At 35.6% G+C, this 15,384-nt stretch overlaps 1 protein-coding gene across 1 annotated transcript in view; it reads right to left on the bottom strand.

The window, feature by feature from the left end:
* Positions 1–15,384, bottom strand: part of LOC109106292 (cyclin-dependent kinase 14-like) — a 434,688-nt gene that overhangs the window by 106,211 nt on the left and 313,093 nt on the right. Inside the window, exons 11-12 of the mRNA XM_042740300.1 lie at positions 10,528–10,656; positions 4,205–4,298 (exon numbers count right to left, since the gene is read on the bottom strand). Of these exons, the coding sequence (XP_042596234.1) occupies positions 4,205–4,298; positions 10,528–10,656 (223 nt within the window). The remainder of the gene's footprint in view (positions 1–4,204; positions 4,299–10,527; positions 10,657–15,384) is intronic.

Below are 15,384 nucleotides of genomic sequence, written 5' to 3' on the forward strand. Positions count from 1 at the left end.
TTTTGTTTTTGCAGTGTGTGTAAACAAATAAAATGTAAAAATCAGACAGTTAAATTGTAGTCATGAATTAAGAATGAATTCCTGCACTGTAGTAAATCATGGCCACAGTGTACTAATTCATCCTCTGGTTTTAATTCAATCAAAACGAGAGAATGTGCTAGAACAACACGGCCATGATTTAATAAAACAAGGAAATAAATTAAGTTGCAGGAATGAATTCTTATTTTATGGCATTGATTTAACTAAAATGAGTTTAGTTAAATCAATTAATAAAACAAGTGAACAAATTCTTAATTTGTGGCCGTGATAAATATATTTGTGTCCACATGTCATGTGCATGACTCCGTAATCAAACACCTTTGTTGACTATGAACTCTAATCAATGTCCATTTTGGTCACAACTTATAACAGAAAAACTCTCAAGTCTCAAGTGTTTATTAATTCTCATGTAAGTAACTAGGTGTGTGTGTGTGTGTATGTGTGTGTGTGTGTGTGTGTGTGTGTGTGTATGTATGTGTGTGTGTGTGTGTGTATGTGTGTGTGTATATGTGTGTGTGTGTGTGTGTATGTATGTGTGTGTGTGTGTGTGTGTGTGTGTGTGTGTGTGTGTGGTGTGTGTGTGTGTATGTGTGTGTGTGTGTGTGTGTGTGTGTGTGTGTGTGTGTGTGTGTGTGTGTGTGTGTGTGTGTGTGTGTGTGGTCCATCCTCTTGTAATGAGAGCAGACAGCTCAATTCTAATCTCAAAGCGCTCTCTATAACCTCAGTGCGTGTGAGAGCCGGTCACACATGACGGAGGTGTGTGTTTGCTGCAGATAGATCTGTCCATATTCATACGCTGCAGAGGAACACAGGTAATCTCCTGCTAGCTGACAGCTAGTTAAACACACCGGTCCAGCCTGCCTTCTTTAATACATCACACACACTTACAGAACAGCTACCTGCAGCCCGCTCTCATACACATGCGAAAAATGAAGAATCCAATATAAAACCAGCATGAATAAGATACAAACCTAGAATAAAACAATCCATAATAACACTTCCTCCAGTGAAAAAGTGCATCTGCTGTTGTCTCTCAGATCAAAATCCAGACACATATTTGTTTAAAGCTGTTTTAAAACGCTGCTTGATCTGTGCAGATTTCTCTCCTGATTCACACCAGAACACTTTTTCACTGGAGGAAGTGTTTATTATGGATTATAGACTCTATGTATTTGTGTTGAATCGTATTTTATGGTTTGTGTGTTTCATCTTTTGTCTTCTCCAGATGTTCACTGATGGACTACATGCAGCTTTTGTCTTCTCCAGATAGAGTTGAGTGGTGTGGATTACTTGTGGATTATTGTGATGTTTTTATCAGCTGTTTGGACTCTCATTCTGACGGCACCCATTCACTGCAGTCTGATGAAGAAACAAACTCATCTTAATCTTTAATGGTCTGAGGCTGAGATAAATAAATAAATGCATAAATAAAACATAAATAAAATTGTCCTGTGAGATTCACCACAAAGAACAGCACGAATAACAAGATGTTTTGCATAAGAAAAGACTCAAGTGACTTCACGTTTGTCTCTTCCAAAGCTTTAGAAAATCTCCAAGCATTCATTTCATAGCACTCTCTTCCAAAGCTTTAGTAGATCTAAAATCTTTGATTTAACATCTGAGACAACGCTCATCTGACAAAACATATTTGAGTTCTTCATGATTCCAGCCACAATAAAGAGCAAAACAAACAGATTTCTCTCAGATTTGGCCTCTCTCATGTTTAGCAGCTGTGCATGATGGGATTCGAAATGCATCACAAGCGTAAAGTGGATATTAACCTTGACGTAATGAGTTTATCTCCAGCTGAAAACAGCCAAATAAAGATGAAATGAAACGCACAGACACAAGCGTGTGACTCTCTCTCAGGAAGAGAAGGTCAGAAGCGCTGGCCTCTCTTTTCCTCGCAGCAGAAAGCAGTCTGGCCTTTGGAAAGCAGTAATGAAGGCTAATCTCTGAAAGAAGGGTTAGATACGATGCTGGCCGGACTGACAGCCGCAGGTCTCTCAGGAGGGAGGAATGAGTGAGCAAGAAAAGGAATGAATGTGTATGTGTGTGTAGCTGGCTGACGGACTGCGTTCGTTCAGATTCATCAAGAGCCCACCTGACAAAGAGGAACACAAACAACAAGCACCAGCCACAGCCTAATTACACAGAAGCGGGGGATCGTGACGGGGCCAAATCAAACAATCAGCACTTCTGAACAAAGACGTCCTTCATTCAAGGACACAGAACTCAACTTCAGACTCACAGAAGAGCCGCTTACCATCAGAAAAATAAAAGAAAACACCCTCAGTGTATTACTGGCATCCAATGTAGATATTTTTTCACAATTGTACAGACAATAATATATTCTATATGCAAAACAAACGTCCCACCGTCATGCTGAAATAACTAATGAGAGCACAACTACACTTTACAACATTTTGCAAGAGACTTAAAATTGTTTTCCTGGTGATTAAATGCAGTCACAATGCATTTCACTTCCCTAATGTGATGCATCTGTGAGAAACTTAATGGACCTTTTTCACATTTCTGGGTTTCTAAGCAGTGGAAGTCGTCATTGTTGGGTTAATAAGAAAAACTTTTGAGGATTTACGATGCTGATGACCGTTAAAATCGTGAAAAGTGTCCAGAATATCCATGCAGGGTTGGAATTTTTTATTATCGTTATTTTATTTTTTTTCATTTTTTTTCATTTTCGTTCTTAAATGTGAAAAAAAGTTTTTTTATTTAATTTTTATTAAAAGTTCGTTGAGAATTAAAATAATGGTTGGGTTATTATAGTTCACTAAAATTGAAACTAAAATTAAATGATTAAAATAAATTGTTACTTGAATAAAATAATTATTAACTGAAATAAAATAAATATTAACTGAAATAAAATAAAAATATAAAAAATAAATTGTTACTTGAATAAAATAAATATTAACTGAAATAAAATAAAATATAAAAATAAAATAAAATATAAAAAATAAATTGTTACTTGAATAAAATAAATATTAACTGAAATAAAATAAAATATAAAAAATAAATTGTTACTTAAATAAAATAAATATTAACTGAAATAAAATAAAATATAAAAATAAAATAAAATATAAAAAATAAATTGTTACTTGAATAAAAAAAATATTAACTGAAATAAAATAAAATATAAAAATTACATTTCTCATTTTAATTTAGTTTAACTTGATGAACTAAAATAAATACATTAAAACTGAAATAAAAATTAATAAATACTATAGACATCTATAAAAATGAAATGAAAATAAAAATGGAAAATATAAAAATAAAAACTGGTCCAAAATATTAATAAAAACTACAGTATCTCAATGCTACTAAAATAACATCAACATTGAATCCATAATTTTACTTTTAAAGAATTAAAAAATGTATATGCTTAATTAATTATTTAGTTTTTTCCCCATTTTCGTTCTTCAAAGCTGCCAAGTACAATATACAAACCGTCATGCAGTGAGACTGTCTGAATACAGCCTTTTGTTAGAATGTAACTAGATTCTATTTCAAATATTTAAAAACATCCACACTGCTACATTTAAATTCAAAAATGGAACCTCCAGCAGATTCAAAAATGTAACTGACACCAAGGTGCCACTCATTCCCAAACACTCTCTTTTTGTAATCCATGGTTTGGAATGACATGAGGGTGAGTAAATAACAACAGAGTTCACATTTCCAGGTTAACTAGTCCCTAAACGGTTAAACCTGCAGTGCATCAAACAAAAGACGCTGCTGTTCTTTGTTTCACTCACATGAGCAGACGGCTGCTGAATTTCTCCGAGCCGGTTTTCCCTGCTTCTGTCATTCTGTAAATATGTTTGTCCGCTGACCCTCACGGCCCGCGGGCGTCTGTCCCCATGAACCCCGGCCGCCCGCTCTATTCATCTCAGTAATTGTCTGTATGAATTATTTACCCGACTCAGAGGGTGAATATGAATCCATTACTCTCTGCTTCAATTATCAGAGCGGACATTATGGGAATGACAGGAGAAATGATCTCAGGATTCATGAGATGTAATATGAATGACCTCACAGCGTTGTGTACAGTCATCTATCACTCCATATCTTTGTATTCATGGAGAATTTCTCTTCATCCAGCACCCGAGGCATTAAATGCAGAGGAAAGCAGAGTGGAGACACTCACCAGAAATATCCTCTCCAGCTGATCCTGAATGTCCTTCATGCCCGGGAACGCCGCCACTCCCTGGATCATTTCCACGAAGATGCATCCGACACCCCTGAGACACAAACAAACACCAGAAAGTGGAACTGCCATCTATGCCAGATTGTGCATGCAAATCAGAATATTTTAATGCAAAGCTTTCTTTCAAAGCTTTTAATGCTCAAGGATTTAGGAACATGGCGAACATTTCTGGAGATGAGCTTGATTGTTGTGTTACTGTAACTGCATGTAAGCATCATCAGTGCAATTAAACATTCAGAACAAGTGTTTAAATCAGGATTCGCAAACCTTTTGTCAGCCGAACCCCTTTGAGCTAAAATATTTCCTTGAGACAGCGTTATTACAGATAACTAAATCTAAAACCATAAAAACGTTACTTGAAATAAAATAAACGTTGACTGAAATCAAATATTTTAAAAATGTAAACATTTTATTTTCATCTAGTTTGCAGGGTTAAACTTCTAATTTTCATTTACTTTCATACTGCAAACAACACTGATCTTGTTAAAGATTCACAATCATTAAAAACTTGACACTGTGGGTCTTGCTTCGCTACATGTTCGTTTGTAAACTCTTGACGATGATAGCCTTCTAATTCAGACAGAAATTAGGAAAAATGCATCACGACAAACTTACTTGACTTAACAACAGAGTAAACTTCATTTGGCATATTGATGTTATTGTAGTAATTAGTTACCTAAGGTTTAATAAGTTTAAAAGCATTACATCGTCGACAGCGATAAAACAAAATAAAATAAAATAAAATAAAAATAAAAATAAAAAAATAAAAATAAAATACAGTTTTGTCAGAATTATCAGTTCATTTGAGCTATGAGTTTTATTATTAAATTTTTGAGTAAAATATAATTAAATGTTTTATAATATAATTTAATTTAATTTAATTAAATTTAATTTTTTTGGGGTTATAACAAACAAACTACATTAGTATCTCAATGATACTAAAACAACACTGCTCTGGTATTTGTTAAAATTTCAATAATTTATCAACACGTTTACAGTTGTCTAATATCAGTTAGTGGTGACATAATAACACACAGATAAACTACTCAAATATGGTTTAGAGGATGGTGTGGATCATGAATGGCCGGATCTGAGCCCATGTGAGATGAACCGAGTCTGACAGATACATGGGGAAGATGAGAGAGAGAGCAAAGAGAGAAAGAAAGAAAGAAAGAAAGAAATCAGTCAATATGTGATCGCAGCGTCCTGCATCATATTTCCTGATTGTCAAAATAGTGTCTGTTTTGCTCTTTCTCCTCACACTTTCTCACTAAATATGATTATTTTGTAGCACTTTTGCTTTTGACAACCATTTGTGTTTTAAAGTTTTAGTTAAGTTTAGCTCGGTTTAATTAGTTAGTTGTGTTTCAGTTTTAGTTAACTATTACAACCCTGCTAGATATAATGCACTGCTGGTGTGTTTCATCGTGTCCATTCGTCAGCGTGTGATTGTTTCCTGACACTCTCTGCTCCAGCGCACACGGATGTGTCACAACACACACCAGCAGTGAAGAACACCACCAGCCTTCCAGCATCAGTCCATCCGTCTCAATATCAGAGCATTTCATGTGAGGATGTGATGTGAATCTGACTGGCAGGCGGCTGATAAGATGTCAGCTTACAGTCTGCAGAGAGACGAGCGCGTGCTTATCCTCACCCTGACTGACGGCATTACACGCGTGTGTCCACCTGCATCCGTGTGGAGACGGACCACCTGCTCCTGCTTCCCTCTCTGTAATCACCAGCGGTCCTCGCTCATCTTTAGACCGCCAGACCCCGGATACAGGTCACTCACTCCAGATCTTTATTTACAGCATGACGTTACAGACAAAACCATCGTTTCTTCATGCAATTGTGTGCTATTTTGCTTCCACAACATGTCTTAATTCAGATTAGTGGAAAGAATGCATGCAACATACACATTTAGGTGTTTATTTTATGACACTTTATCTGTTTGCATCTGTAGATTTCAATTATAATTCATTTCTTCAAAGGCAGTGAGTTTTTTCCTCCATTACTAAAAACATGGTGAAAATTAGTTTTCTGTCTGTTGACAGTATTTTCTGATTTATGGAGTGATAAAAAGAAATCCAAAATCCCCTTTAACTAACAAAATCAAACAGTTTTGAGCCTGGCTTTAATCAGTGTTCAGATTTGTATGTATGCAAATTGGTGCATATTTAATTAGATTATACCTCTTTTGCATATTTAAACCTGACATTTCAGAAAAGTTAAAAAAATGTTATGTGAAGTCAAGTCACCTTTATTTATACAGTGCTTTTAACCATTCAGATTGTGTCAAAGCAGCTTTACAGTATTAAAGAGGAAAATAGTGTATCGATGGAAATAGGATTGATTAACTGGGGAATTATGGACATATCTATTAGTCAAAAATGTACCCTGTATTACACTGTAGTGTCTTGCCATTTGCATGCAATACTCAAAGACAGTCTGCTGGTTCAACATCACAGTTATAACGAATATATAATGTGTATTTAATCAATCAGATCTACATTTCATCTGTTTGTTCTGGCGAGTGGTTGTTAGCGCATTACTATGCACTGCAGGACACTGAGCTTTAATTTAAGGTTCGATTCTCACCTTATTTAAATATGATTTATGATTGCAAATGCTGACATATGACGAGATTTTATCTATGTGCATAACCATTTTAAGTTTCATTACATTATTCTAAGATTAGCACACTCTCAGTTGCACTAGACTGAAATTGCAAATCCACATAATTTTTTTTATTATTATTTTTTTTTTTTTCCCCCCTGAAATATATTTTATTTTTTTTGATGTTATTTTTTAATCTATATAAAAGTGGATATCGGTTTCACTTTCAATTTGACGTGTCCAAACTGAGATTACGTGACATTTTTGTGACATTTGAGTGGCATTCTGCTCATCCGTTCCCTGAGACACGAGAGCGTGAAGGTCTTCTGGACCGACACACACACACACACACACACACACACACACACACACACACCACACACAACACCCACATACATACTACACACATACACACACACACACACACTCACACATACACACACGCAGACACACACACACACACACACACACACCACCCACACACATACATGACTCCAATACATCACACACACACACACCTGGACAACACACACAAACACACACACCCACACACACACGCAACACCCACACACGGCGCACACGCACAACACTACATGTACATACCCATACCCACACACACACCCACACAACATCCATAATACCCACACACACACACACCACCACACACAACGCACACAACACGCCAACTCACACAACACACACGCACACTCACGCGACACATACATACATACATACATTACCACACACACCTCACACACATACAACTACACACATACACACACACATACATACATACACACACACACACACACAAACACACGCACATACACACGCACACGCACACACACATACATACATACATACATACACACACACACACTCACACATACACACACACACACTACACACACACACACAACACACAGCGCACACACACACACATACATACATACATATATACATACACAACACAACACACTCACAAACAGAACACACAACACAAACACACACACACTAACACATACATACCAACACACATTACAAGGTACAAACAAAACCACACACACAAACCACACACACACCCTCACACATACACATACACACCCCCAAACACACTCACACACACCCCACACAACACACACAACACACACAACACACCACACCACACATACATACATACACCAAATACCACCCCACACACTCCCCAAAAAACACACACACACACACAAACTCACACAAAACATACATACACACACACACACACACACACCCACACACCACACACACCATACATGACATACAGACACACACCACCCCACACAACACACCCACACACCACAAAACACACACCACACACCACACACACACACACGCACAACACAGCAACATACATACACACACACAACACAACACACACACACCACACCCCACCCACCCCATACACCCCACCTACACCACACACACCCCACACACCACACACACACACACACCACACAAACATACATCATACAACATACACCCACACACACTCACACACCACAACACACACAACAACACCCACACACCCACACTACACACTCACGCCCCCCCACAACAACACATACCCACACCTACACCCACACACACACAAACCCTCAAACAGACAAAACAACCCCACACAAACCACACACCACACACACACACCTACACCTCACGACCGGCACTCACGCGCACACCACACACACATACATACATACACCCCATACCACACATTACACACAAACAAACATACACCACACACCACAAAACACACCAACATACCTAACATATGACACACACACACACACACACAACCCACAACACCACACCACCACCCACAACACACACACACACATCATACAACACACACACACACTCAACGATACACACACACACACAACACACACAACAGAGCCACACACACACACACCACACACACACATACATACATACCATACAAACAAACCCACCACACACACTCACACATACAACACACACACAAAACACACACAAACACAACACACACACACACACACACCACACTACAACACACACCCAAACAGCCCTACAACCACAAAAACACTCACTGCGCACAACCACACAACACATACATACATACATACACACACACACAACACACCCACCCACTCACACAACATACATACCATACACACAAACAACACACACAAACACACACACAACCCACACACACACAACACAACATAACACGCAGATGCACACGCACAAACACACACAAACACACAAAACACTCACACCGCACAGCGCACCACACACACAACTCACACACACCACCACACAAAACACACACACACACACACACATACATACATATTATAACATACACATCACACACACACTCACACATCCACACACACACACACATCACACACACACAAACAGACACCAAAACACACACAAACACAACACACCACACACAAACACACACAAAAACCAACAACCCACACCACACACACATACACACAATACATACACACAACACACACACACACCACCCACACACCAAACATACAAAAACAAACCCCACACACACACCACACACAACACACACACAAACACCCAACAACATACAACACACACAACACACACACACACAAACACACAACACACAACACACACACACACAACACACACCCAAAACCACCAGAACACACAACGCGCACCACCCACACACAAAACGCAAATGCACACACAAACCACACACACACACAACATTACAAAAACACTCACACCGCACGCGCAACACACACACCCTCACACACACACACACACACACACCAACCAACCCCAATACACACACACCAACACACACACACACACACAACACAGTTTCTGGCTGCGATCAAAATGACTGTTGATTTAACCAGCATCATCCAAAACTGCACTCAACCAGAGGTAAAACACTGTCAACGCTCCACTGCGCCTCAGCATCGATCCCCCACACACAAACAGAAGGAGTACACAGCATCGATCCACACACAGAGAGAAGGAGAGAGTAAAGAAGAAGAGCAACCAAGAACCTTCTGTCACCACAAATATCAGCAAAAAGAATCCCGCTCAACAAAAAAAACCAAACAATGTGAAAAGACCAATCAGTTTAATGGGTCTATTCATAAGTGAATTAACAAAATAAACAACCAACTTTAAATTTGTCAAAAATTTATCAAACTACATATATTCATTTCACTCATAAAGTTTATCTGTTTATATATATTTGATTTCTCTGAAAATAATCTTATGACATTTTTTATATGTTTTTATTTTTTGGGTGTTTTTAAAAAAAAATAAAAAAAGAATATTTTTTAAAAATACAAATTCCTCCCACTGTCATGGTACATGCACCTCACTAAACTTTTCTCTATTTCTCTGAAAATAATCATTTTATGTCTCAGGTTTTATTTGTTTGAGATGTAGATTTTTTTATTTTGAATGAAAAAGAAAAAAATGAGAAAAAATTTTTTTTTTGAGTTGGTTTGTTGATTTGTTTTTTTTTGAGTTAAATAGTGTGAATTTGAGTTGTAGTGGGAGCAGAGGATGTGGTTTTGAGTGTGACGGATGCAGAGATGATGAAGATGATGGAGACTCACCACATGTCCAGACAGGTGGAGTAATCTGTGGATCCCGTGTGAAGTTGAGTTGTAGTGGGAGCAGAAGCACACACCACCCACCTCGTTAAAGTACGTGTGGCTGGGTACAACGACTTCGCACAGGCCAACCTGCACCACACAACACACCCACACCAACACACCACAACACACAGACACACCACACCAACACACAAAAACAACACACACACAACACAACAACACAAACACACACAACCACACCACAACACACCAAAACACACACACACACCACAACCACAAAACACACCAACAGACAGACACCCGACAAAAACAAAACACAACAACAACACACACACACACAAAAACACAGACAGACCAAACACACACACACACACACACAACAAGAACACACCAAACAGACACACACACACAGATACACAGAACAACAAACACACAACACACACACACACACAACACACGCACACCAAACATCACCAGACCCACACAAGAGACACACACAAACACACAAACACACCACACACCCACACAGACACACAAACACAAAAACACAAAAAACAGTTATAGACACACAAACCACACACAAACAGACACACACACACACACAACACACACAACACACAGGACACACAGACACACACACACACAGACACACACACACACACACACACAGACACACACACACACACACACACACACACACACACACAGATAGACACACACACACAAACAAAAGAGTTCATATACATATCACTTTTAATAAAAGCATCTGACAAATGCATTATTGTAAATATCACAGAGACAGTCATGGGTTAAACTGAGCCTTCAGTTCAAAAAGCACAGAGAGTGATTGTCTGTCAGTCACAGTTTTGTTGATCCACTCCATGTTTTGTCTCTATTTAGTGAATGTACTCACTCAAAAACACCATTAAAGTTCATTACAGTAAACATTATGCCACCATCTTTTATCTATGCATCTTTACAAAAAAAGAAAAAAAAGAAAGAAAATTCAGCTTTCCATCACAGAAATAAATTATATTTTAAAGCATATTAAAATAGAAAAACGTTATTTTAAATTGCACGTTTTTTTAATGTATTTTGTTCAAATAAACGCACCCTTGAGGAGCAGAAGATATGCAAATATAATAATATCATAAAATATACAACTATCATGACATATTGAAGTACATAAAAATGTAGAAAAATATTACATATTAACATGAAAAATATACTACCATGATATTTATTTATTTATTTATTTTAACATAAAATACACAAATATCAAACAAATATATGAAATAATACAACATGCTATCATATTTGTATATATTTATACAGTGGTGCCCAAAATTGTTAGAACACTTGGCATATTTAAGAACACATTTGAAACATTATGAAATGAAATGATATTTTGGAGGCAAAAAAAAGGTCAATATTTTTTAAAAAATCTGTCAGGTGTTCTAAATATTTTGGCTACCACTCTATATCTTAAAATAGAAGGATATTCGTATATTTTTACGCTATTATATTTGTGTATCTGTATATATGTTAAATTATATGAAAAACATGCAACTATTACAATATTTTAATATACAGAAATATACAAATATATAATAAAAATACACCATTATCATATTTTACCAAATAAACATATAATAATATACATATATTTAAACATAAAATACACAAATATCATGATGTTATATTTGTATTTATTTCTATATGTTAAAATATCGTAGTTTGTATTATATAACATTCATATATATGTTAAATATGGAACTGCCATCTGGATCAGGGAACATCTTTCTGTCACTGAACAGTTACTTGTAACATTTGTTACATCTTCTAAGATTAACTGATTGTTATTCTCTAGCATCAGTGAGAAAACAAGCAGCCTAACTGTAAATGTTGATAAAGACTCCAGGCGCCGAGGCGTGTTTAATTAACTCGTGTGACTTAAACAGGCTTGACTTCCTGCGCTGGGTGTTTAAAGCGGCGCAGCTTCACGGCGGTGTAATCTGCAGTCAATAATCCTGAGCTAAACAAAGGGAAGAGAGAGTGAGGGGCGTGGGGCGGTTCACGCGCGACAGAGCCTCTAATCATCATCACTCTGAGCTCCAGAGAAATGGCAGCGCAGCCGCAGCTGAGCCACTAATTGATGGGAGGAAACTGGGCGGCGAGGGGTCAGAGGTCACCGATGATGAAGGCAATCGAGGAGGAGGAAGTCCTGTCCTCATCCCGGGCGTCGGAGGTCGAGGTTTTTGAGGTCACCCGTGGTGGAGGGAATTGAGGATGTGTGTGTCCTGTCCTCATCCATCCCGGGCTTCAAAGCGCTCCGGATCTCTGTGGGTCTCCAGAGGGGGTCAAAGGTCAAGCTGAGTGAATTGTAGTGGAATTATATCCAAATAAAATCAGTATTGCAATATGACTTGATGTGATTGTCTGTGATTTAATGAAATAAATATATATAGGCTACCTATGTGTGGTTCATGAAAAATATATTTGAAAAAAATATATATATCATAAAAAATAAACAACTACGTGATATATTAAAACACAGTACATATAAAAAATATACAGCTATCATGATAATCTAACTTATATGAAATATACAAAATAATAATAATATCATAAAATATATAAAACAATATCATAAAATATACAAGTTAAAATATCATGATAGATGTCTTTTTTGATAGTATATTTGTACATTTTTATACATTTTAAAATATCATGATTGTTGTATATTTATTATTTTATTTGCATGTTTTATACATGTAAAATATTATATGTGTGTGTTTAATGATAGCTGTATATTTTTCCATATGTTAAAATATCATGATAGTTGTATATTTGTATGTTTTTAAAAAAATACAACTTTCGAGATACTTTAACATAGAAGAATATACAGAAATGAATATTATAAAAACAACTTTCATTATATTTTATGATATTACTTTTGTATATTTATATGTATGTTAAATTATCATCATCTATATACAGTACAGACCAAAAGTTTGGAAACATTACTATTTTTAATGTTTTTGAAAGAAGTTTCTTCTGCTCATCAAGCCTGCATTTATTTGATCAGAAATACAGAACAAAACAGTAATAGTGTGACATATTATTACAACTTAAAATAATAGTTTTCTATTTGATATACTTTACAAAAAATAATTTATTACTATCCTGTGATGCAAAGGTGGAATTTCAAGCATCATTACTCCAGCCTTCAGTGTCACATTAACATCCAGCTATCACATGATCATTTAGAAATATTCTCTACTATTCTGATTTATTATGAGGGTTGGAAAACAGTTTCTGCTGTCTAATATATTGATGAATAAAAGGTTAAAAGAACTGCCATTTATTCAAAAAAAAAAAAGTTCTAATAATATATTTCTAATAATATATTTTCTTTACTAATCACTTTTTATCAGTTTAAACAATCCATGCTGAATAAAAGTATGATTTATTTAAAAAAAAAAGAAAAGAAAAAAAAATGACTGACCCCCCAAATTACTGATCAGTAGTGTATATTGTTATTACATGAAGCTTATACTTTTAAAAACATAGCTTCTTTTTTTTTTTTTTTTTTTATTTTTTTTACTTTTATTCATCAAAGTATCCTAAAAAAAGTATCACATGTTCTTGAAAAAATATTACGAGCAGCAGAACTGTTTCCAACTTTGATAATGAATCATAATATTAGAATGATTTTCTAAAGGATCAGGTGATAATGATCTAAAAATTCAGCTTTGCATCACAGAAATAAATAATCCAGTTAAAAGTAAATAAATTTACATAAAACAATTATTTTAAGTTGTAACAATATTTCAGCAATATTACTGTTTTTTCTGTATTTTTGATACAAACAAATGAAAGCTTGATGAGCAAAAAAACTTCTTTCAAAAACAGTAAAACATAGTAACTGTTTCCAAACTTTTTGTACCTGTACTGTAATATATATAATTCAAATTTCCATTAGTGATTTGTTATGTTTTTATATATTTTTGATTTTATTGTGTTTTTTTATGTATATTTTTGTATTTTAAAATATAAATAAATGTTGTAATATTATAATTATAATTTAATTATACTTTATAATATATAGAAATATATATATGTATTTGTAGTAAAAATACACCACTACAACACATAAAAAATGTAATAATATCATAATATAAGTATTGTAGTATATAATGATAATTTAAAATATATAGTATAATTTTTGAATTTGAAAAATTATTTTGATTATTTTGCATTTAAATTATAATTTTTTCATTTTAATTTTTATTAGAATAAAGTGCAAACAGATCTAGTCCTAGGTTAGACACAGCTTATAGCTTCTTTGGGATGCCTTGAAAGCACTATCCTATGCGGCCTTGAAAGTTAGCAGCCTATGAAAGCAGTAGACAGCATGTTTGAAACAGCTTCTGTATGAAATCTGTACAAACATAACTATCAAACACAGATTTAATAACAATCTATTTGGTAACATATCATGAAGGCATGCTGAATATCTCCAGCGTCTGCAGCGATCAGGAGGAGTTTCATTACAGAGCGGCTCATTTTCAGACTGTCTGGCAGTAATTTATGTTTGGTGATGAATCCAGACGCTGTCTATTAGAGTCAGCTTTTCATACGCAGAACTGATTAAGTCTCTTATCAAGATGTTAATGAAGTGAACGAGCCGTCAGAAAGGATTCTCGTCAGTAGCTGCTTTATCAAAGTAAGCAGGAGATGTGATTGTTTGTGTTGATTGTTGTAAAAACAAAAATTTTTTATGATTTTTTACAAAACGATGATGATAATCTGCTTGATGATGTGTTATTTTATTTTTCTAAAGCCACGATAAGC

The sequence above is a fragment of the Cyprinus carpio genome, chromosome B16 (genome assembly GCF_018340385.1).
Source record: "Cyprinus carpio isolate SPL01 chromosome B16, ASM1834038v1, whole genome shotgun sequence".
In the NCBI taxonomy this organism is placed as follows: Eukaryota; Metazoa; Chordata; class Actinopteri; order Cypriniformes; family Cyprinidae; genus Cyprinus; species Cyprinus carpio.